General features: G+C 47.2%; 1 protein-coding gene across 2 annotated transcripts in view; it reads left to right on the forward strand.

The window, feature by feature from the left end:
* The window catches only part of SEC63 (SEC63 homolog, protein translocation regulator), a 261114-nt gene that overhangs the window by 180900 nt on the left and 57499 nt on the right, over positions 1 to 22715 (forward strand). For both annotated transcript variants that reach the window (XM_029595314.1, XM_029595313.1), the window contains exons 18-19: positions 15599 to 15700; positions 16146 to 16244. In XM_029595314.1, coding sequence (XP_029451174.1) covers positions 15599 to 15700; positions 16146 to 16244 — 201 coding nt within the window. The remainder of the gene's footprint in view (positions 1 to 15598; positions 15701 to 16145; positions 16245 to 22715) is intronic.

Raw genomic sequence — 22715 nt, forward strand, 5'->3', positions numbered from 1 at the left:
GTATGCCATGTTACTGCAAGCACTGAGGATCTAGCAATGTGTAAGCATCTAAAAAGCCAGTATCCTTGGACTGTTTAGAAGTTGTATTTAGTTTTGTAGTGATCAAAGTGGTATTTCACTATTTCAGTGCAATACTGAGTTCCCTGTACGTACCAGGATCAGTCCAGACTGCTGGGTTATGTCTCCCCTCCAGCAGATGGAGTCAGAGAAAACTGAAAGCACCTCCCAGATATACTGGTGCGCCACCTGCCGTCCTTCAGTATTTCCTCTGACTCCAGCAGATGAGAGACATAACCTGCGGTTTGTCCTGACAAAAATTTTCTTTTAGGTCTTTTCTTCTCTTTTTCTGACCAAACTGTCAAAACTGTCTAGATCAACTGGGGTTTCCCTAGTTTAAAAAAAAAAAAAAAAAAGATTTTTGGATTTATTAAGTTAACAGCAGTGCTCTAAGGGGTTTCAGGCAGGCGTGGAGAGCTTCGCTCTCCCTGTTTACCCGGATTAAGTGTCCCTTTGCTATCGGGGGAGAGCTTACCGGTGGGCCGGTCACCCTCCCCCCTCCCCTCTTTAGGGGTATCTTTGCCAGCATAAGCTGAAGAGGGTTTTTTCATTTTACAAAAAAAAAAAAAAAAAAAAAATTTGTAAATTTGAACCTTCGCGGACACGTAAGGCCTGCTGGTTGCAGGCAGTGCCCTATTTTAAAACCCTAGCCTGCCGCGCTTACCAGGGACTCCGGAGGGGGTGAATTTTGAGTCACCCGGCGATTTCTCGAGCTGCTGTTTGGCGCGCTTTTCTGGGGCTGTGCGAACTCTTACCTTCGGCGTGTCTTCTGTCCCGGTCTCGGCATGCTGCGATCTTCGGCCTGTACGGCCTGTGGTAGGGCAGGGGCGCGACTCTCCAGGGAGGGTCTCTGCTCCCGTTGCATTCCGGGGCGAGGGACCCTCCCTGGGGCCGAGCGCTGCCCGCAGCGGCACTTTGCAGTCGTCTTCGGCGCGACAGGGGAGACTGGCTGCCGCGCGGTCGTCAGCCCCGCCTCCCTGTGTGAGGGAGCCGGCGGCCATTTTGACAGCGCGGCAAAATGAGGGTTCAGCGTCAGATGAGGAGGCTCTCTCTCCTCTCTCGCCGCCTGCCTTAAACCCACGCTGTGGGTCGGAAGCTGCTCCTCCAGCCCCTCCCCCTTCAGGCTCAACTAAACGGAGGGTGCCTTTCTCATCAAAGTTTGTGCTTTTAATGCACCAGGCATTCTTGGAGGCAGAGGCAGGCTGGGAGCCAGATGAGCCCCCTACCGTGAAGGTCCCTAGGGTGTCTCCTATCCCATGTAAGCCTGAGCTCCCTGGAAAAGCTGTGGCTCCAGTAGGAACGGGAAATATCTCTTTCGGGGGTACGGGTGGCCTGGAGGGCCAAGATTTTACCCAGGAATCTCCGGATGGCGCAGGCCCGGAGGTCTCGGACCTACAGGGGTCCCTCGAGGGAGATGACCCCAAAGTGTTGCGCTTATTTGGCAAGGACGAGCTTAACTTTCTCATCCTGCATGTGTTGAAGGAATTGGAGATCCCCCCCCTCAAACTTTTCCCTTACATCCCAAGGTAGTGCAGCTTGTTTCTAAAGAATGGGACGTTCCAGAGGCATCGCTGCGCGGGAGTAGGGCAATGATTAAGTGGTATCCCCTGCCCTCAGATTCTTTGGAGATCTTTAAGGTTCCGTCCGTTGATTCGGCGGTCACCGCTGTGGTTAAGCATACTACCATTCCGGTCACTGGAGGAGTAGCCTTGAAAGATCTCCAAGATAGAAAGTTAGAGGGTTCTTTTAAAGCGCATCTTTGAAATAGCGGCCCTGGGGGTCCGTGCAGCGGCTTGTAGCAGTATGGTGCAGAGAGCCACTCTCCGCTGGGTTCAGCAATTGCTTACCACACAGGAACTTCCGCCGGCTGAGGCGGAGCAGGCTAACTGTGTAGAAGCTGCGGTTGCTTAAACGGCGGACGCCTTGTATGATCTATTAAGAACCTCTGCCCGTACTATGTCTTCGGCAGTCGCGGCTCGGCGGTTACTTTGGCTCCGTCGATGGTCGGCAGATGCCTCCTCTAAATCACGTCTAGCCGCCTTCCCCTTCAAAGGGAAGTTATTGTTCGGTGGGAAATTGGCTCAGCTCATCAAAGACCTGGGGGATAATAAGGTATATAAATTACCAGAAGACAAGCCCCGTCAGTTTCGGCCTTTCGGGAATGCGCGATCCCGGTTTCGGGGGCAGCGCAGATTTCACTACGGCAGGGGTGGCTCTTTTTCCCAGAAACAGCAAGGCCCGAGGTCTCAATCGTGGTCTCCTTCCTTTCGAGGCAGGCGACCGCAGCGATTGGGATCCTCCCAGCCATTGCCCGCCGGGAAACCCTCGCAATGAAGGCGCGCTGACCCATTCCTCCTTCCCCCGAATCGGAGGTCGTTTGTCCCTGTTTTGGGAGGAGTGGGTCAAAATCACGTCAGATCAATGGGTCCTCGACGTGGTGCGTTACGGTTACGAGTTGGACTTTGCTCGGCCCCTCCGGGACTTTTTTATGATATCTCCTTGCGGGCCTCGAGAAAAGCAACTGGTTATAGCCCAAACGGTAAATCACTTACGGGCCCTAGGAGCAGTGCTGCCCGTTTTCCTCGGACGAGGTAAGGACGGGCCGCTATTCCATTTACTTCCTAGTCCCAAAGAAGGAAGGTACGTTCCGTCCTATCCTGGATTTGAAGCGAGTAAACAAGGCCTTGCGCGTTCCCCGGTTTCGCATGGAAACTCTAGGGTCTGTTATTGCGGCCGTCCACAAGGGAGAATTTTTGGCTTCTTTGGATCTAGCCGAGGCATATCTCCACATCGGAATCCGGGAACGTCATCAGAGATTTCTGAGATTCATGGTGTTGGGCGAACACTACCAGTTTTGCGCCCTTCCATTCGGCCTAGCAACGGCTCCGAGGGTGTTTACCAAAGTGCTTGTGGTAGTCGCGGCCTTCCTGCGACGTCAAGGAATATTGGTGCATCCCTACCTGGACGATTGGCTCATCCGGGCGAAATCGGAGAGCGAGTGCAACCGGGCAGTCCAGCTGGTGATACAGCAACTGCAGTCGCTAGGCTGGGTGGTCAACTTTGCAAAGAGCCAGCTGCTCCCGAGTCAACGGTTGGAATTTTTGGGAGCACGTTTCGATACCTTGGTAGGCAAGGTATTCCTGACTCGGCAGGGAATGGAGCATCTGATGTTTCAGGTACAGAGACTTCTGGATCTCACGTTGCCCACGGCCTGGGATTATTTGCAAGTCATTGGACATATGGTGTCTACTCTGGAGATGATGCCCTGGGCTTTTGCTCACATGCGGCCGTTGCAAAGGGCTCTTCTTTCTCGCTGGGACCAGAAATCCGAGCGCGGTCCAGCTTAGGACAATCTTTTACAAGGAGTGGACCTCGAGCCCCCCCCCCCCTTGGGTCATAGTGACGACGGATGCCAGTCTGACCGGCTGGGGAGCAGTCTGTCAATCGCGAGCGGCGCAAGGGTCGTGGACCCCTCGTCAAGCTTCTTGGTCCATCAATCGTCTGAAAACCAGGGCGGTACGCCTAGCCTTGCGTCAACTTCTGCCGATGGTACGGGGTCGGGCAGTTCGAGTCCTGACAGACAACGCAACCACGGTAGCGTATATCAATCGCCAGGGCGGCACGAAAAGTCAGCAGGTGGCGGTCGAAGCATCTTTGTTAATGACCTGGGCAGAACGCTACCTGGCTCGCATCGCGGCTACTCGCATCGCAGGCGTAGACAACGTCCAAGCGGATTATCTCAGTCGTCAGTACTTGGATCCCGGGGAGTGGGAGCTCTCGGACCAGGCAATGAGTCTCATCACCCGGCGATGGGGAGTGCCGCGACTAGACCTGATGGCAACCCGGCTAAACGCCAAGGCAGCGCGTTTCTTCAGCCGGAGGCGAGAACACGGATCGGAGGGGGCGGACGCGCTAGCGATTCCATGGCCTTGTCACACCCTACTCTATGTGTTTCCCCCCTGGCCCTTAGTCGGCAAGGTGTTACGACGTCTAGAATCCCATCAAGGTCCAGTGATTCTAGTGGCTCCCGAGTGGCCAAGAAGACCATGGTTTGCGGACCTAGTCAATCTCGCCAGGGACGGGCCCTTACGGTTGAGCCACCTTCCGAACCTTCTTTGTCAAGGACCAGTATTTTTCGATCTGGCGGATCGCTTTTGTCTGGCGGCTTGGCTTATGAACGGAGGCGGTTGAGAAAGAAAGGTTATTCGGAACCGGTTATTTCTACCTTGCTTCGCGCGCGGAGACCTTCTACCACACTTGCTTATGCCGGGGTGGGGAAAGTATTTGACTCCTGGTGCGCGACCGCCCACGTTGAGCCTCGTCGTGCAGTGATAGCGGATATCCTTACTTTTCTACAGGATGGTCTGAAGAAGGGTTTAGCTTACAGTTCTCTGAGAGTCCAGGTGGCGGCTCTGGGTTGTTTGAGAGGAAAGATTGAAGGATTCTCTCTCGCATCCGGACGTGGCCAGATTCTTGCGCGGTGTTCGAAACTTGCGTCCTCCTCTCAGAGCCCTTTGTCCTTCCTGGAGCTTGAATTTGGTACTCAAGGGCCTCACCGTCGCGCCCTTTGAGCCGCTGAGGCGAGCCTCCTTAAAGGATCTCACCCTCAAGACATTGTTCTTAGTGGCCATCGCTTCTGCCCGTCGCTTATCGGAACTGCAGGCGCTCTCGTGTAGAGAGCCGTTCTTGCGCATTTCTGACTCCGGGGTGTCGTTACGTACGGTTCCTTCGTTCTTGCCTAAAGTTGTGTCGGCTTTTCACGTTAATCAGTCTGTAGATTTACCATCCTTCTCGGAGGCGGAGCTGAAGTCTTCTCACTGGTCCGATTTGAAGCGTTTGGATGTTTGTCGCATGCTCTTGCACTATTTGGAGTTCACCAATGCCTTCAGACGGTCGGATCACCTGTTTGTCTTGTGGCAGGGGCCACAAAAAAAGGGACTACAGGCCTCCAAGACCGCTATTGCCCGTTGGCTGAAGGGCTCGATCGCGTCCACGTACATTGGTTGTGGTAAGCCCGTTCCGGACGGCCTTAAGGCCCACTCTCTGCGTTCTCAGGCGTCTTCCTGGGCAGAGAATCCTCTGGTTTCTAGCCAGGAGATCTGCAGGGCAGCCACTTGGAAGTCATTACATACTTTTGCTCGTCATTATCGGGTGGATGTTCGTGGGCCGTCGGCTGATTCTTTTGGCAGTAGTGTAATTCGAGCGAGACTCTCGGGGTCCCATCCCATTTAAAGCGGCTTGGGTACATCCCAGCAGTCTGGACTGATCCTGGTACGTACAGGGAAAGGAAAATTATGTTTCTTACCTGATAATTTTCGTTCCTGTAGTACCAAGGATCAGTCCAGACGCCCGCCCTATATTGTGCGTAGGAGAATCCGCTCGACTCCCATTTCTATCACAATTCCGCTTTGCACATGGTAAGTGGAATTTTTCCTTCTTTCTCGTTTGGGGAAGGAATGCCTTAGGGGCTGCAGATTTATTGTTCTCTTCGTTTTGCGCATTGCGTTCTATTGGTGTTTGCATTGTTTGCGCTTTGCCTTTTCTGCACGAGGTTACTGTTTTTTACCTTCCTTACTACTTGATCTAGACAGTTGCCATGGTTATTTGGCTAAGTGTGCGGAGGAGTTCTCTTCTTCTTCTGCTTGGTTATCCATTATACTGAAGGACGGCAGGTGGCGCACCAGTATATCTGGGAGGTGCTTTCAGTTTTCTCTCTGACTCCATCTGCTGGAGGGGAGACATAACCCAGCAGTCTGGACTGATCCTTGGTACTATAGGAACGAAAATTATCAGGTAAGAAACATAATTTTCCTACCTCCATTATATAGAGGGAAGATGTGTGCTGGAAAACACCACATTGGCCAGTCAGATTTACCAGTTAATACATATTTCTCTGAGTGTGTGTGCTAACCTGCTGGAGTAGAAAAAAACTGTTCATTTGTAGCACTATAGGTTCCCCATGGTCTTGATTTGCACTTTAGTTAAAGGTGATTTTAACCAACATTTTATATAATGCTTGCAGTAAGCATGTATGTGGTATACAAGGAGGTGGGGATGTGAATCAGGCTTTGTGGATTCTGCTGATTCTGCATGGCACCTTGAATGTTGTTCCTTGTTTCTCCCTCAGATAACCATTCTAAGGCAAAAGGGGAAAAAATTGTACTTAGAATGTGAATCTCTTGATTTTTATTCACTATCCCTTCGAGAAGTATATTTTATTCACAAACATGTTTTAAAATCCCATATCCATATAGATGACCTTCAGTAGGAACACAGCTAGTGTGCTGCTTGCTCTGTGTTGCCATACCCTCTGTCTGTGAGCAATAACTTCACTGACATATTTAGTGTCTGTTTCTTGCTTCTTTGTTGCTGGGTGTTCTAAGGTGGATTTGGAGAGCTTTAGTGAGGACGCCAGTAGATCTTAATAGACAAAATCTAAAGTCTAGGTCAGCCACAACAATCAAAGGCTCTAAGAGCTGTGAATGTTCTTTGGGCTGAGTAGCACTTCCTCCTTGTCCTGCTACACCAGTCCAGGCAAACGGGTTGTTGCTCCCTTACCAGTAGATGGAGGTAGAGAGCACAGCCTGCTCTGGGAAGTCGTCATAGCTATTTACATGTGGTACAGTCCAGAAAATTCTTCAGTATTTTCTACCTACAGCAGATGGAAGGATGTACTGGTGGTGCAGCAGGAGTTTTTCTGACAAGGCCTGCATAACCTTTAAGGTTAGAGTAAGTAAGGGGTTTCTCTGGTATCCTAGGGCCAGGCCTCTGCTTGCTCAGATGGTTGCCAGCTCCAGAAGGGGTTTGGTTGAGCCTGAGGGATTTGAATTGGAAGATTAAGGATCCGCTGAGTCTGCCTCCCCCTTCTCTCCTTCTGTCTTCTTTGCCTTTAAAGATTTATTTAGGTAAAAAAAAAGGAAACAGGAGAGCAGCACCGGAACAGCATAAGGCTCTCTTTTGTTAGCAGTGTTGCTGGCATTGGGGGTGAGCTTTTTCAGCACTAGTTTGACTGCTCCTGCTCCTGATGGAGAAGAAGGGTCACTAGTGCTTAGATTGCAGCTGCAAGCATGCTGCTTCCCCTTCAGGGATTTATGTGCAGCTTGCCTCAAAACTGGAGGAGTGCCCAGAGACAATTTTAAGAACATAAGAAAATGCCATACTGGGTCAGACCAAGGGTCCATCAAGCCCAGGATCCTGTTTCCAACAGTGGCCAATCCAGGCCATAAGAACCTGGCAAGTCCCCAAAAACTAAGTCTATTCCATGTTACCATTGCTAATGGCAGTGGCTATTCTCTAAGTGAGCTTAATAGCAGGTAATGGACTTCTCCTCCAAGAACTTATCCAATCCTTTTTTAAACACAGCTATACTAACTGCACTCTACTCTGTTTAAGGCCTCAGTTTCCCAATTGAACTCAAGCGGGTTCTCGCTCTGGTGTTACCTATAGTGCCTGCAGCACTTCTACCAAGAGTGGACCCACATTACTTCGTACTATTGAGTCTTGGAGATTATTCAGTATAGCTATACGCTAGAGTTAGCTGCTCAGACTTTGATACCATTATGGTTTCTCCTTGTACCTCAGTTGTCAAAATAGTGACATTGCAGATCATGCTCTACAGGTTACAGCTGTTAAGCCAGTGGTTCCAGTTCCTCTAGAAACATGATATCTAGGATGCTATTCCATCTATTTTGTAGTTCCAAAGAAGGGCAGCTCTTAAGGACTTGAAAGGGGTAAATGGCCTTCGCATTTCCCATTTCAGGATGGAGAGTCTGGTTTGCTCTTGTTGCGGTATGGGAAGGCAATTTTCTCGCTTCTCTGTGATCTGTCAGGTATACTTGCGCATCCAGATAAGAGTACCATCAGATTTTTGTGTATTTGTATCCTGAACCAACACTTTCAATTCAGGGCCCTTCCCTTTGAGTTAATCACAGCTCCAAGAATTTTTACCAAGATATTGGTGGTGGTAGTTTGTCTGAGAAAAGAAGGTGGTATGAATCACCCTTATCTGGATGATTGGCTCATAAGGCCCAAATCTTTTCATGACTGTATCAGCCTCTAACAGAGCTGTCCGGCTGTTAGAAAGTTTGGGCTGGTGATAGTTTTGCAGAGAGCAATCTTCTCTCCTCTCTGGAATATTTTTGGGCTCTATTTCAATACAAAGGTCATGTTTACTTGACTCATGAGAGAATTACCAAGATTATAGATCAAGCGCAGGCATTATCCCTTCTAAGTGCTCCCAGAGCTTGAGATTGCCTGCAGCTGCTTGGGTCAATGGCCGCTACCTTGGATCTCGTACCCTGAGCCAGAGCTCACATGCAGGCTGCCCTACTGGTCATCCCAATTTCAAGATTTTGAGCGCAGTCTTCCTCTCACTGCTGCGGTGAGTCTCGCATGGTGGACCTCGCCTCAGAATTTGTTATAGGGTGTGCATCGGGATCCTCCCTTTTTGCTTATGACTCTTGAGAGGTTGTGTTTGTGATGGAATGGATATTCCTCTTCTGTAATTTCTACTTTGTTGAAAGCCTGAAAAAGGTCTACTGCTGGGTATATATATCTGAGTCTGGCAGATGTTGAAGGTGGTATTCAGGTTCTGCGTGGCAGGCTGTGTGTCATTTTAACTTTTCTCCAATAGGGTCTGGATAAAGATTTGGCATTGATTTCTCTGAAGGTCTGGGTTGCAGCTATTTCTTGTTATAGAGGTAAGTTGTGATGTCTTTTGGCTTCCCATCCTGATGATCATCACTTTCTTTGGGAGATTTGAGAGACTATGACCACCTCCCTGTGGTTTCTTAATTTGGTTCTCAGGGTCTGTCTTTCCCCTTGAGCCCTGAAGCAGGTATGTGTCAAAGATTTGGCTTTTAAAGCAGTGGATTTGTTGTGATCTGGTTAGCTTAACATATTTCAGAGCTTGCAAGCCTTATCCTGTAGGGATTCTTCCCTGATGTTTTCTGCCAATTTGGTGACTATTTGGGTGTGCCATTTTTCTTACCCAAAGCGCTTTTGGTATTTCATCTGAATCTATCCATTTGCATCCTGACTTTTTCTAAGGAAAAGTGTCAGGATGCAAGCAGATTTTTCATATATTTAATTGTCCATCAGGTTCTCCTAAGATATTTAGAAATTACTAATTCCTTTCGGTGGTCAGATAAGACCATTCATATGGCAAGGCAGTTTCCTAAGCCACCTTGTCCAGAAGGAATAAGGACACTATATCCTCAGCATATGTATTCAAAGGTTGTCAGGTTCAGTCTGTTCTCTGAGCTCATTCTACCAGTGCTCAATCCTCTTCCTGGACTGAAGCTGTGGCTATTGTGCCAGAAGACATTTGTAAAACAGCCATGTGTTCCTTTTTTTTTTTTTATTGAAATTTTTATTAAGCAAGCAAGTATCATACAAAACAAACAGGATATAAAACTGGTTCCTCAAAGAATACAATGGTAAATGCATCCCCAATAGTATAAACGAAACTAAACAAAAGTATACATAATTATACCAGACTCGCCTCCTCCATTCCCATTACCCCACTAATATAGCTTCATCCTAATCCGGCCCATCATATATAATACCACACCACATTGATGTACTTTACATTTTAAAGTATCAGCCAAATAACTTTCATTTCCCTATTGAAATTCTGAGTTTTATGATTACCACCCCTACTCTCTCAAAACAATCTTCATGATCAGATTCCTGGGGTACATTTGTAACGCCAATTATAGAACCAATTACCGATAAAGAAAACTAACCTACTACCTTGGATTTCCATACAACAAACATTTGCTACAACTTCTCATACTTGCCAGATTGCTTTCGCTTTACTGCGGTGAGTTTGCTCATTTAATATCCTTTATCCAATCTTTGGATCACTCTCTGCAGTGTGGGAGTCAAAGATTTTCTCCAGAAGAATGTTTCGTGCCTAGCCGCCAAGACCACTTGGTGTGATAAAAATAAAACATTATTATCCTCTTTCACAGCTGGTATATTTAGCAGAAATAACGACTGTTCCTTCAGAATCCATTTCCCCAATATATCATACATCATTTGGATGATTTTATCCCAAAAAAATTCCCACCACATATGCAAAAAGGTTCCTTTCAACCCACAATCCCTCCATAAAAGGTCCCCCAACGTAGGCTATAGAGTATGTAATCTAACAGGTTAAGTACCAGCGGAAAAGCAATTTATAGCTGTTTTCTACAATTGGAGCCGATACAGAACTTCTCATGTGTGAGAAGCACTGATCCAATAATTTGTCTCCCAATGGATGTTTCAAATCTTTTTCCCATGCAGCAATATATGCAGGAGTCTTAAGTTCACCATTCAGTAATCCATATATTTCAGATATCTCTCTAGTCACCCATTTTGCCTGATCGCAAAAACCTTCAAAAAGGCATTCCCCCCCCCTCCCAAGGTCTCTGCCACTTCCCTTTGTCTCACAAAGTGACTCACCTGAAGGTAAAAGTAATCTGCCGGTAATAGACTGAAGTCTCGCCTTATTTCCTCAAAATTGAGGAAAATTGTGCAAAACTAACAGCCTCTCATTTTTTCACTAGTTGAGTCTCCTGACACAAAAGGATGGTTATCTTCATGTGTACCACACCTTTCGACAACAGTTCCCACTTAGTGAATGTATTTAGCCCCTTAACATTCCAAGACATCTTTATTGCCCCCATCTATTGTAACAATCTGTTACTCTTCAACTCCCCGGGGTGACAGAAATAAGTCCAGATCTCAAAGCCCACCCCCATATTACCATCCAACCTCCCACTTTCCATCTCTCTACAAACTGCTGATAATCCCCCTGACTTCACTCTTCCACCCACTTATGCAAATCAGCTTCCCCTTTCCCTCCATACTACTACACCTACTTCCTTGAGGAATGATGACACACTACCCCACCACCATTGCATAAAGCCCACTCCTGACCCCCTTTATATTAAGTTAACGAGCCAACATCTCCTTAAAGTATTATCACTCAGCAACAATTTTAAATAGCTGCAACCTGGAAATAACTAACTTTCATGTAGTAATTATACTAAAAGTTCAAACAGTCCTCTTTTGTCCTGCTGTGGCCACAGATCTCCAGCTCTCCAATCAGGTTGCCACATCTCTTGAGGACGAAGAACCTCCCGAATGCCTTCTCAGAAGCTTTCCTCTGGACTGCGCACTCTGCCATCTGGAATTGCTGTCTTTGCAGGATGTAGGAGATGAAGACCCAGCACTGCGATCCATTTTTTTCGCTAATCCTGCTGCTTGTAAATTCTTTTCAGCCTCCTCTACTGTTTTGACTCAGGCGGTCACCCCATTTATAGTAAATTGTACCCGTAATGGAGAAGGTTTTCATGGGTAATGATTCAGATGGACTGAATCAAATCACGGTGAACCTAGAAGATGTGGTAGGCCTGATTGACAAACTGAAGAGTAGTAAATCACCTGGACCGGATGGTATACACCCCAGAGTTCTGAAGGAACTAAAAAATGAAATTTCAGACCTATTAGTAAAAATTTGCAACTTATCATTAAAATCATCCATTGTACCTGAAGACTGGAGGATAGCAAATGTAACCCCAATATTTAAAAAGGGCTCAAGGGGCGATCCGGGAAACTACAGACTGGTTAGCCTGACTTCAGTGCCAGGAAAAATAATGGAAAGTGTTCTAAACATCAAAATCACAGAACATATAGAAAGACATGGTTTAATGGAACAAAGTCAGCATGGCTTTACCCAGGGCAAGTCTTGCCTCACAAATCTGCTTCACTTTTTTGAAGGAGTTAATAAACATGTGGATAAGGGTGAACCGGTAGATATAGTATACTTGGATTTTCAGAAGGCGTTTGACAAAGTTCCTCATGAGAGGCTTCTAGGAAAAGTAAAAAGTCATGGGATAGGTGGCGATGTCCTTTCGTGGATTGCAAACTGGCTAAAAGACAGGAAACAGAGAGTAGGATTAAATGGGCAATTTTCTCAGTGGAAGGGAGTGGACAGTGGAGTGCCTCAGGGATCTGTATTGGGACCCTTACTGTTCAATATATTTATAAATGATTTGGAAAGAAATACGACGAGTGAGATAATCAAATTTGCAGATGACACAAAATTGTTCAGAGTAGTTAAATCACAAGCAGATTGTGATAAATTGCAGGATGACCTTGTGAGACTGGAAAATTGGGCATCCAAATGGCAGATGAAATTTAATGTGGATAAGTGCAAGGTGATGCATATAGGGAAAAATAACCTGTGCTATAATTACACAATGTTGGGTTCCATATTAGGTGCTACAACCCAAGAAAGAGATCTAGGTGTCATAGTGGATAACACACTGAAATCGTCGGTGCAGAGTGCTGCGGCAGTCAAAAAAGCAAATAGAATGTTGGGAATTATTAGAAAAGGAATGGTGAATAAAACGGAAAATGTCATAATGCCTCTGTATCGCTCCATGGTGAGACCGCACCTTGAATACTGTGTACAGTTCCGGTCGCCGCATCTCAAAAAAGATATAATTGCGATGAAGGTACAGAGAAGGGCTACCAAAATGATAAGGGGAATGGAAGAACTCCCCTATGAAGAAAGACTAAAAAGGTTAGGACTTTTCAGCTTGGAGAAGAGACGACTGAGGGGGGATATGATAGAGGTGTTTAAAATCATGAGAGGTCTAGAACGGGTAGATGTGAATCGGTTATTTACTCTTTCGGATAGTAGAAAGACTAGGGGGCACTCCATGAAGTTAGCATGGGGCACATTTAAAACTAATCGGAGAAAGTTCTTTTTTACTCAACGCACAATTAAACTCTGGAATTTGTTGCCAGCGAATGTGGTTAGTGCAGTTAGTATAGCTGTGTTTAAAAAAGGATTGGATAAGTTCTTGGAGGAGAAGTCCATTACCTGCTATTAAGTTCACTTAGAGAATAGCCACTGCCATTAGCAATGGTTACATGGAATGGACTTAGTTTTTGGGTACTTGCCAGGTTCTTATGGCCTGGATTGGGCACTGTTGGAAACAGGATGTTGGGCTTGATGGACCCTTGGTCTGACCCAGTATGGCATTTTCTTATGTTCTTCTTATGTTCTTCTTAATCCAAACGGGAACAGCCATTTGTAGTGCTCATTTTCTTTTTAACACTTGGAGCACCTCTCTGAAATCTCTTCTTTTCTTGATTGTCATCGGTGAAAGGTCTTGAAATATTTCCACCTTATTATCTTTCCACTGGTAATCTGTTTCTTTGCCTGATTCATCACTTTCTCTTTCACTGCGTATTCATGAAAACATACCACTATGTCCCTGGGCACATTGCCCCTCTGTCGTGCAAGTGCTCGATGGCTCTATCCAAATCAATTCTGGGTATTCCTTCTACATTCTTCTCAAACCCCAGAATCGCAGGTCAGATACTGGTCACTACCTGCGCACAGTGTGAATACACTGCGTCTTTAAGAACCACATGAATGTGCAGATTCCTTCACCTGGATCTGTTCTTTAAGTCTTCTACCCAATCCTTTAGCAAAGCATTGTCTTCTTTCAAGCTTTTCATTTCTTGATGGTTTCTCTCCCATGTGACGACAGTATATAAAACCTAATAAACTAGAAACTAGCCTATTCTCTGTTGCATCCACCCGGTCGCCCAGCTTGGCACACTTTCTGCGCAACTCCCAAACAATAGATAAGAGCTCCTTTTTCAAGGAGCCTATATCCTCTCTCAGTTCGCTAAACCAATTTTGGACGTCCACTCTGGATCGAGGCACAGCTGTCTGCATAACTGCCACATTAGAAGAATGAACATCCCAATCCTAGCCTATCTCTTTGCTGCCATTTTCTCTATCCTCCTCCCCCATCGGGCCACCCTTTTTCTTGCCGTGCCTGCGTCAAACGAAAAGTGCTTTAAACCCACAGGTTTAAATCCACAGCAAGGAGACCAAAGGAAGTCTTACTGAAACCCCTCCAAATGTCTCTGAATTGGGAGGTAAATGATCTCTCTCTTTTTTACTTACCTGGGCTCAGCACTTACTGGCTGAGTACAGAGATGGTCTCCTGCTGTGGGGGGAGAGGGCTTTGGCCGTCACTGCTGCACTCAGCTTCCTGCACCCACTGCCTTTCACTGCTATAGCAGCAAAGTCCACGCCAGGAACTGGCTACTGGACCAAGGCACACTCTGTGGGCTCTCGAAAATCACCTCAGGAATTCTCAAGTGGGGAGGGACCTTTTAGGCATTTTCACAGGAGAGTAGGGCTCAATTTTTTTTTCTCCAATTTAAATGTAGAATTTCTCCTTCCAGAAAGTACAGCAATCCCATAGAGAGACGTATGTCCTCCATATGTTGGAGACAAAGAAATACTGAAGGGCTGAGGTCACTGCAGGGGTGTATCTAGGGTGGTGTTAACTTTGAAATCTGACTCCGTCTCCATCTGCTGGCAGGGGAGCATAAACCCATTGGTCCTGAGTCCATCTATCTAAATAAGGAAAATGAAATTATCAGGTAAGTAATTTCTCCATTTTTACACACTGACATCGCTTGTACCTCCAGAGGAAGATAGGTCTGTCACCAGCCACGATATTAATCCAGATTGTAGTGATAACGGAGGGATTCAGCTGTTTGGGGTCAGGAACTCAGTTAACAGACAGCTGTTCACTCTAGTGATGCCACTTCCACCTCTGTGCTCCTTTTTGAACTTTTATCAAGCCTTACCATTTGGATGTTAGGGCTAAGGAGGATGCAGCTTTTAGAGCTGGTATTCTTAAGGCGACTTACTGCATCCCTCCCAGATTAGTTGGGTTTTGGTACTTTCCACTTGTCTGGACTGGTGTAGCAGGACAAAGGAGCAAGGAGAAATTTCTTACCTGTTAATTTCCTTTCTTTTAGTCCTGCTGCACCAGGAAGTTGGGCCATGGTATGGCAGAGTTCATGCTTCTTCCAGATCATATGGAGGATGATAAATGCCTATTCACAGGAATTTTACAAGATTTGTGTAAGTTTTGTTTATATCTACATCCCATTAAGGAGAGGTGATTCTGTCAGAGGATCTGGTTCTACATTTTTTTTTAGAAGTTTATTATCTATTAATATTTGGGATGCATTTAGTGCTTTGTTAGAATACTGCATAACTTTCTGAACTGCACCACATGTAAGTAGTTGTGATGGCATCACAGAGCAAGCTTGTGCTCGTTACCACCATCTGCTGGTAGGGAGAGAGAAGAAGCCTAATGGTTAGAGCAGCAGGTTGTGAACCAGGGGTAACCTGGGTTCAAATCCCACTGCCTCAGGTACAAACTTAAGGGGTCATTTACTAAGCATTTTTCACATAGGCACAAAATGGAGAAAAGCCTTACTAAATCAGGTCCTTAGATTGTGAATAGGGAAATATCTATGGTACCTGAATGTAATCTGATTTGAAGTGCCTGAAAAAGATTATAAATAAAGCAAGAAATTTCTCCATCTCTGCAAAATGTGATCTGGCCATGCAAAATTAATGTGGTACAAAGTGATTTATTAAAAATACACAACTATTGTTTTAAAATTAAATTATTTTTGTCTTTTTTTTTTTTTTTTACAGGAGTGGCAAGAATTGCAGCAAAGTATACAGCGAAAAGAACGGGCGCTACTGGAAAGCAAATCAAAGATCACACATCCTGTTTACAGTTTATACTTCCCCGAGGTCAGTGCTCATGCGCCATGTTTACTGTTTGCTTTCACAGTCGAGGATCACACACTCCCATTTTACAGTCTGTACTTTACCTGAAGTTAGGGATCTTGTGCCCTTGGTTAGTCCGTACATCCCTGATGTTAGGGATCACATGCCTCTGGTTAGAGTGTGTATGTCTCTTAGGTTAATGATCATGCGCTTCCTGTTTGTAGTGTGCGCTTCACTCAAGTCACAGGTTTAGAAGGCACAAAAATAGGCTTGGTAGATGCATTGTTTTTTTTGGGTGCTGGAATGGTTTTGTGAAGTTATAACTTTATGCCATTGCCAGATATAGTTTATTAAAAGGCTTTAAAATAATTCTTGTGTATCATGAGTGCTGTGCAAAAGCATTGGCATAAAATATTCCCTGATAATGGCTGGCTGCATGCTCTGAATATCTGTGCTGTTTGTTCAACAGGAGAAGCAGGAATGGTGGTGGATTTATATTGCTGATAGAAAGGATCAGACATTAATATCAATGCCATATCACGTGTGTACGCTAAAAAGTCAAGAAGAGGTAAGAGGACTCTGTATAAAACACCCTTGTATCTTCACTTGCAACTTGCATGAACTGCAGTTAGTAACTGTATTGTTACCTGCCCAGAACTGGGGATGGAGCCGGCTACAATCTGGAACTAAATTAATGTTTGAGCAAAACCATGGTGTGCCAAGCTTCATAAAGAAATACTGATCGCCTTCCACTCCCTGGTCCAGAAAGGCGTCTGGAGTAAATCACAAATAACTGTCGGATAATACTGGAGAACAGTTTAATGCAGTAAAAGTATTTCCAGTGCTTTTGCTGATGGTGTTGGTCTGCAACAAATTAAGTCAGCCTTCATTAACCAGTGAGTGTTTCAGCCAGTTTGCTCAGTTACACCACTACCACTTCGCATGTAAAGAGAAATTTGTGCAGAGAGAAAAGGGGAATGTTGCTAGGGCTGGGCAGTAGTGGTTATATTCTACTGTGCAGGATGCTGGGGCTTGTCACTGGAATTTAGAATAATTGCAAGAGGAGGAGGAGTTGGGGCCAGGACTTTTAAATGGATGGATAATCCCCCCAGGTCAGCAAGAGAGGGTTTGGGTTTAGCATCGGAAGATGCTTTCCTTCTGGGGCGGAACTAGTTTCACACAGTTAAAATGGAATATGTGGTACATTTTAGGGGAGAGGGAGAAAAGGAGAGGAGTTGTATATAAAATACCATCATGGGAGGCAATTGGATGATGCTTTTCTGGCGACAGCTATCATCTTGCATGTCTGAATATTTTTACACCCCTTCCCCCCCCAATGTCTGTTGACCGGGACCAATGCCAAGTCCTGGTGTTCCCTCTCACCACATGCTCCCGGGGGACACTGCCCTTCACTATGATAGAAACGTTCAAATATTTGCCAGAATTCAGTTAAGATACAGGAAGGTGAAATTTTCAATAGAAAATTTATTCAGGGCCAGGGCTCATGATATGAAGCTGCAGGAGGAAAGGTTCAGAGGAAACATGAGGGTAATAGGTGCCCAGAATAGTCTACCAAACCATGCCAGAATTTACATATGCTTGGGATATACACACACAGCAGTGGTAAGGGAAGGTAGAAATTTAGGGAGGGATTTTGAGTATTTGCTCAATTTATATGAAACTTTAGAGGGCCAAAGAGAGGAGAATACAAGCCAATGGACAGAAACTAGCGCTATGACTGTGTTGGGCTTCCAAGAAGGCGGGCTTAATCTGTACAGAGCAGGCTTTATAGTCGCAATGTAGACTGTGGAGACAAAAACAGTATCTAAATTCAAGAAAGCCTGGGATAAACACAGGGTATCTCTGAGGGAGTGTTGAGAATTGTAAAGCTAATTTAGTTGGGCAGGTGGACAGACGAGATAGGCCATATGGTCTTTTTCTGCCATCACACTTCATTGTTTCTCTGAGCACAGGGTGGCCGTTTGTTGCAGAGAACAGCCTCACTAGTTTGGTAGCTGTTTGGATTATTTGAATACTTGTGGTAAAACATGGGAAGGGAGCCTCCATGTTGGAATACGTATAAAACAAGACAAGCAGGCTAGCGGTCCTCACACATGAGTGACATTATCCGCTGGAACCCAGCACGGAACTTAGATCTGAAAGATTCAAGAGCTTTCACCATACCCTACTGAGCATGTGCAGCTGTAGCCATCCCCCGCCTCCCAGGCAGAGCCCTTCAGTTTCTTTTTCCACGGAGCCTCGTGGTCACGGGTGGAGCTTTGCTGTCCCTCACAGCTACTGCTGTGACAGTTCTGGAGCTTCAGAAGCTGTTTTTCTAGCAGTCATTTTTAGTAGTTTTTGTTTTGAGTTTTCTCACAGGACAAACAGGATGGTAGTCCTCACATATGGGTGACATCATCAGGATGGAGTCCAATCATGGAAAACTTCTGTCAAAGTTTCCAGAACTTTGACTGGCCCCTACTGGGCATGCCCAGCATGGCACTAACCCTGCAGCCAGCAGGGGTCCCCCTTCAGTCTTCTTTTTTCCATGCAGCAGTAGCCTCGCGGTTTAGGAGCTCTGAACTGATTCCTGACAGGAACTTTTCCTAACGGAATTAATTTAAAATACTTCGCCCCACAGGGGTCCCCCCCTCTAACTTTCCTCGACCGCGGTACTCTGGTAAGTTTTTTTTCACCGTTTTTCATCGATTACCGTTGGGTTTGGCCCTCGCGGCCTACTGGCCGTCGACCATACCGCGGCTCGATTTTTTTCCATGGCCATGGCGTCGGGGTTTCGTCGGTGCCCGGACTGTACTCGCACCATGTCTATCACAGACCCTCATGGAGTCTGTGTTTTGTGTTTAGGCCGTGAGCATGATGTCCTAACTTGCACCAAGTGTGCCCTCATGACACCTAAGGGACACAAAGCCAGAATGGAGAAGATGGGACTCCTCTTCCATGCTCACACCCCGATGCCGTCCATTGCATCGACGTCCTTGGAACCGGCACCGTCGAAGTCGCACCATCGACAACCGTCCGGTGACCGCCCTCCATCGACTCCCGTATCTCCCCCTCAAGATCGAGGGGATCGTAGGGAGAAGCATCGCCATTGGCATCATAAGTCTCGGACCGTCGAGGGAGCGAAATCATCGACCTTGCCACCTTCCGAGCCACCGTTGAAGAAGCCCCGTCCAGGAGCGGCACCGACCACTCCTGCGACCGGGACATCGAGGCCACCCTCACCCGATCGGGGTTTGGGAGTCGCGATTCCGCCTGTAAAGGTGGTCCCTCTGACTGTGCCTCAGCCTCCCTCTTCCGTCACAGAGCCGGAGCTAATTGCCCCAGGTCTCTGGGAAGAACTGGACTGGCTGGTCCAGGAGGCCATCGACAAAGCGATGCAATGACTCCAGGTCCCTCCAGCACAGACACCAGCACAGAGTGGAACCGGTCACCGACCCAATTCCAGCAGCGCTGGCACCGCTGCTATCCCGGATGGAGGCGCTCATGACTGCCCTTCCACCGGTGATTCCCGGGTCTCCGATGGCTGCTTCATCGGGAGGAGAAACACCGTTCCGCATTCCTCCTTCGGGGGTAGTGCCTCAGCCATCGATGCCATGCCGTCCCTCGCCACCGATTCACTCATCGGGGGCGATACGCACATCGGCGCCATCGATGCCGGCACCGATGCCCCCCAAGGTGTCCGCGGTGCCCTCGGCGATTCCTTCGATTTTCACGGCGCCTCATCCGGGCCCTTCAGGTATCCAACCACCCTCTCGTCCTACAGGTCAGCCTTCTGATCCTTATGACACTTGGAGTGATGATACCTTCACCTCCTTCTCCTGCTGAAAGTAGAAAGCGTTCTCCAGAGGACCTCTCTTTCATTAATTTTGTGAAGGAAATCTCTGAGATGGTCAATTTTCAACTTCAGACGGAGCAAGATGATAGGCACCAGATGATGGAGCTTCTCCAATTCCTGGATGCCCCCAAAGTGATCACCTCTATTCCCATTCATCAAGTTCTTCTTGACCTCCTCAAAAAGAACTGGGAAAATCCTGGATCTATAGCCCCAGTACACAAGAAAGCTGACACTACTTATCTAGTACAGTCAGCCCCAGGCTTTCAAAAGTCTCAGCTTGACCACCACTCAGTTGTGGTAGAGTCAGCTCAGAAGAAAGCGAAAAGAACGAAGCCACACTCCTCTACCCCTCCTGTCAAGGAACACAAGTTCCTAGACAATATTGGTCGACGAGTGTTCCAAGGGGCCATGCTCATCTCTAGAATTGCTTCTTACCAGCTGTACATGACCCAATACAATAGGGTCATCTTTAAGCAAATACAGGACTTCTCTGAAACCCTGCCTGACCAATTCCAAGAACATCTTCAAACCCTTGTCAATAAGGGCTTTGAAGCAGGAAAGCATGAAATAAGAACAGCTTACGATATCTTCGACACCTCCACTAGAGTGTCTGCAACTGCCATTTCGGCACGGTGTTGGGCCTAGCTCAAGTCCTCAGACCTTCACCCAGAAGTACAAGACAGGCTCTCCGACCTGCCCTGTATTAGTGACAATCTATTCGGTGAACAGATTCAGCAAATAGTGGCTGAGTTGAAGGATCACCATGAGACCCTCAAACAGCTCTCAGCGATTCCTTCTGACTTCCCATCTAGACAACCCTCCAAGAAGGACCCTAAGAAGTCATTCTTCCGGCCAAGGAAGTACTATCCTCCACCGACAAGGACCCGAGTGACAAGGACTTATCATAAATCCCAGCCTCGCCAGCCTCGCAAGCAAAAGTCACAAGCAGCTCCCCAGCCGGGGCCTGCTTCAGGCTTTTGACTTTCACTTGGAGAGCAGTAGCCCAATTCCTTTGCCAAGCATACCGGTGGGAGGTCGACTATGCCACTTTCATGGAATGTGGCAAACAATCACAACCGACCAATGGGTGCTGGCAATCATTGCTCAGGGTTACCATCTGAATTTTCTTGCTGTCCCACAGGACTCCCCATCGCTACAAGCGTGGAGACTAGCTGACCACTCTGCCCTTTTGGAGCAGGAGGTTTCCCTTCTTCTCCAGTTAAGAGCAATAGAACCCGTTCCTCTTTCGCAACAAGGCCTAGGGTTCTATTCCCGGTACTTTTTGATTCCCAAAAAATCTGGAGGCCTTCATCCAATTCTGGACCTACGTGCCCTCAACAAGTACCTCCAGTGGGAATAGTTCAAAATGGTAACCTTGGGCTCCCTTCTACCTCTTCTACAAAGAGGAGACTGGCTCTGCTCTCTAGACCTCCAGGACGCATACACCCACATTGCGATGGCTCCAGCTCATTGCAAGTACCTCTGGTTCTTAGTAGACCCAAAGCACTATCAATACTGGGTGCTTCCATTCGGCCTAGCATCAGCACCACGAGTCTTTACCAAATGTCTCATAGTTGTCGCAGCCTTCCTCGGGAAAGAAGGTGTTCACGTCTACCCCTATCTAGACGACTGGTTAATCAGGGCCCCAACCCAGCAAGCAGCTCACTCGTCCCTGGATTTGACCCGACACACTCTAATCTCTCTAGGATTTCTCGTCAATTACGAGAAATCTTATTTAGTCCTATCTCAAACCTAGTCTTTCATTGGGGCAGACTTGGACACCTTACAGGCAAAAGCCTTCCTACCTCAGCGAGTACAAACCCTCGTGTCTCTCGCTCACCAATTGCAGTCTCAGTACACAGCAACTGCTCGGCAATTCTTGTCCTTCTCGGACACATGGCGTCCTCAGTCCATCTCACACCAATGGCCCGCCTGGCCATGAGAGTTATGCATTGGACTCTACGGTCAAAATGGACTCAAGCGACTCAGCCTCTCTCAACCATTGTCCACATCACCGACGCACTCAGTCTGTCTCTCGCCTGGTGGAAAGATCAGAACAATCTCCTCCAGGGACTGCCTTTTCACCTACCAGATCCTCAACTCATTCTCACCACCGATGCTTCCAACCTCGGCTGGGGAGCTCATGTGAACGATCTACAGACACAAGGATCTTGGTCTCCAGAGGAAGCCAAACACCAGATAAAATTCCTGGAGCTTCGAGCAATGCGATATGCTCTCAGAGCTTTTCAGGATTACCTATCAAATCACGTCATCCTGATTCAGACGGACAACCAGGTGGCCATGTGGTACATAAACAAGCAGGGAGGCACAGGCCCCTTCCTTCTCTGTCAGGAGGCCGCTCAGATTTGGGCGGATGCCCTCTCCCACTCGATATACCTCAGGGCCATCTACTTGCCGGGAGTGGACAATCTCTTGGCGGACAAACTGAGTCATGTCTTCCAACCACACGAGTGGTCGCTCAATCCCTCGGTAGCGACCTCTCTCTTCCAGCAATGGGGATATCCCCAAATAGACCTCTTTGCGTCCCCTCAGAACCACAAAGTAGACAATTACTGCTCCCTCATTCGGAGCGAACGCTCTCAGCCCAGAGATGCATTCTCCCTCTCGTGGGCAGCCGGGCTGCTTTATGCATTCTCTCCACTTCCTCTTCTCTCGAAGACTCTCGTGAAGCTCTGACAGGACAAGGGAACCACGATCCTGGTAGCACCTCACTGGCCACGCCAAGTGTGGTTTCCAGTACTCCAGGATCTCTCCATCCGCAGGCACATTCCCTTGGGAAAAGACCCGCTCCTGATCACTCAGAACGACGGATGTCTACGCCATCCCAATCTTCAGGCCTTGTCCCTGACAGCATGGATGTTGAAAGGTTAATTCTTCAGCCGCTTAACCTTTCAGATTCGGTTTCTCGTGTCCTCATCGCTTCACGGAAGCCTTCCACAAGAAAGTCTTATTCCTATAAATGGAAAAGGTATACATCATGGTGTTCTTCACAGTCCCTTGATCCCTTTTCCTGTCCAATCCCGAGATTTTTGGACTATCTCTGGCATTTATCGGAATCCGGTCTAAAGACTTCCTCAATCAGAATGCATGTCAGTGCGGTAGCAACCTTCCATAAAGGTGTTGGGGATGTCCCTATATCGGTACAACCCCTCGTAACACGTT

This window comes from Rhinatrema bivittatum, chromosome 3, assembly GCF_901001135.1.
Source record: "Rhinatrema bivittatum chromosome 3, aRhiBiv1.1, whole genome shotgun sequence".
NCBI lineage: Eukaryota > Metazoa > Chordata > Amphibia > Gymnophiona > Rhinatrematidae > Rhinatrema > Rhinatrema bivittatum.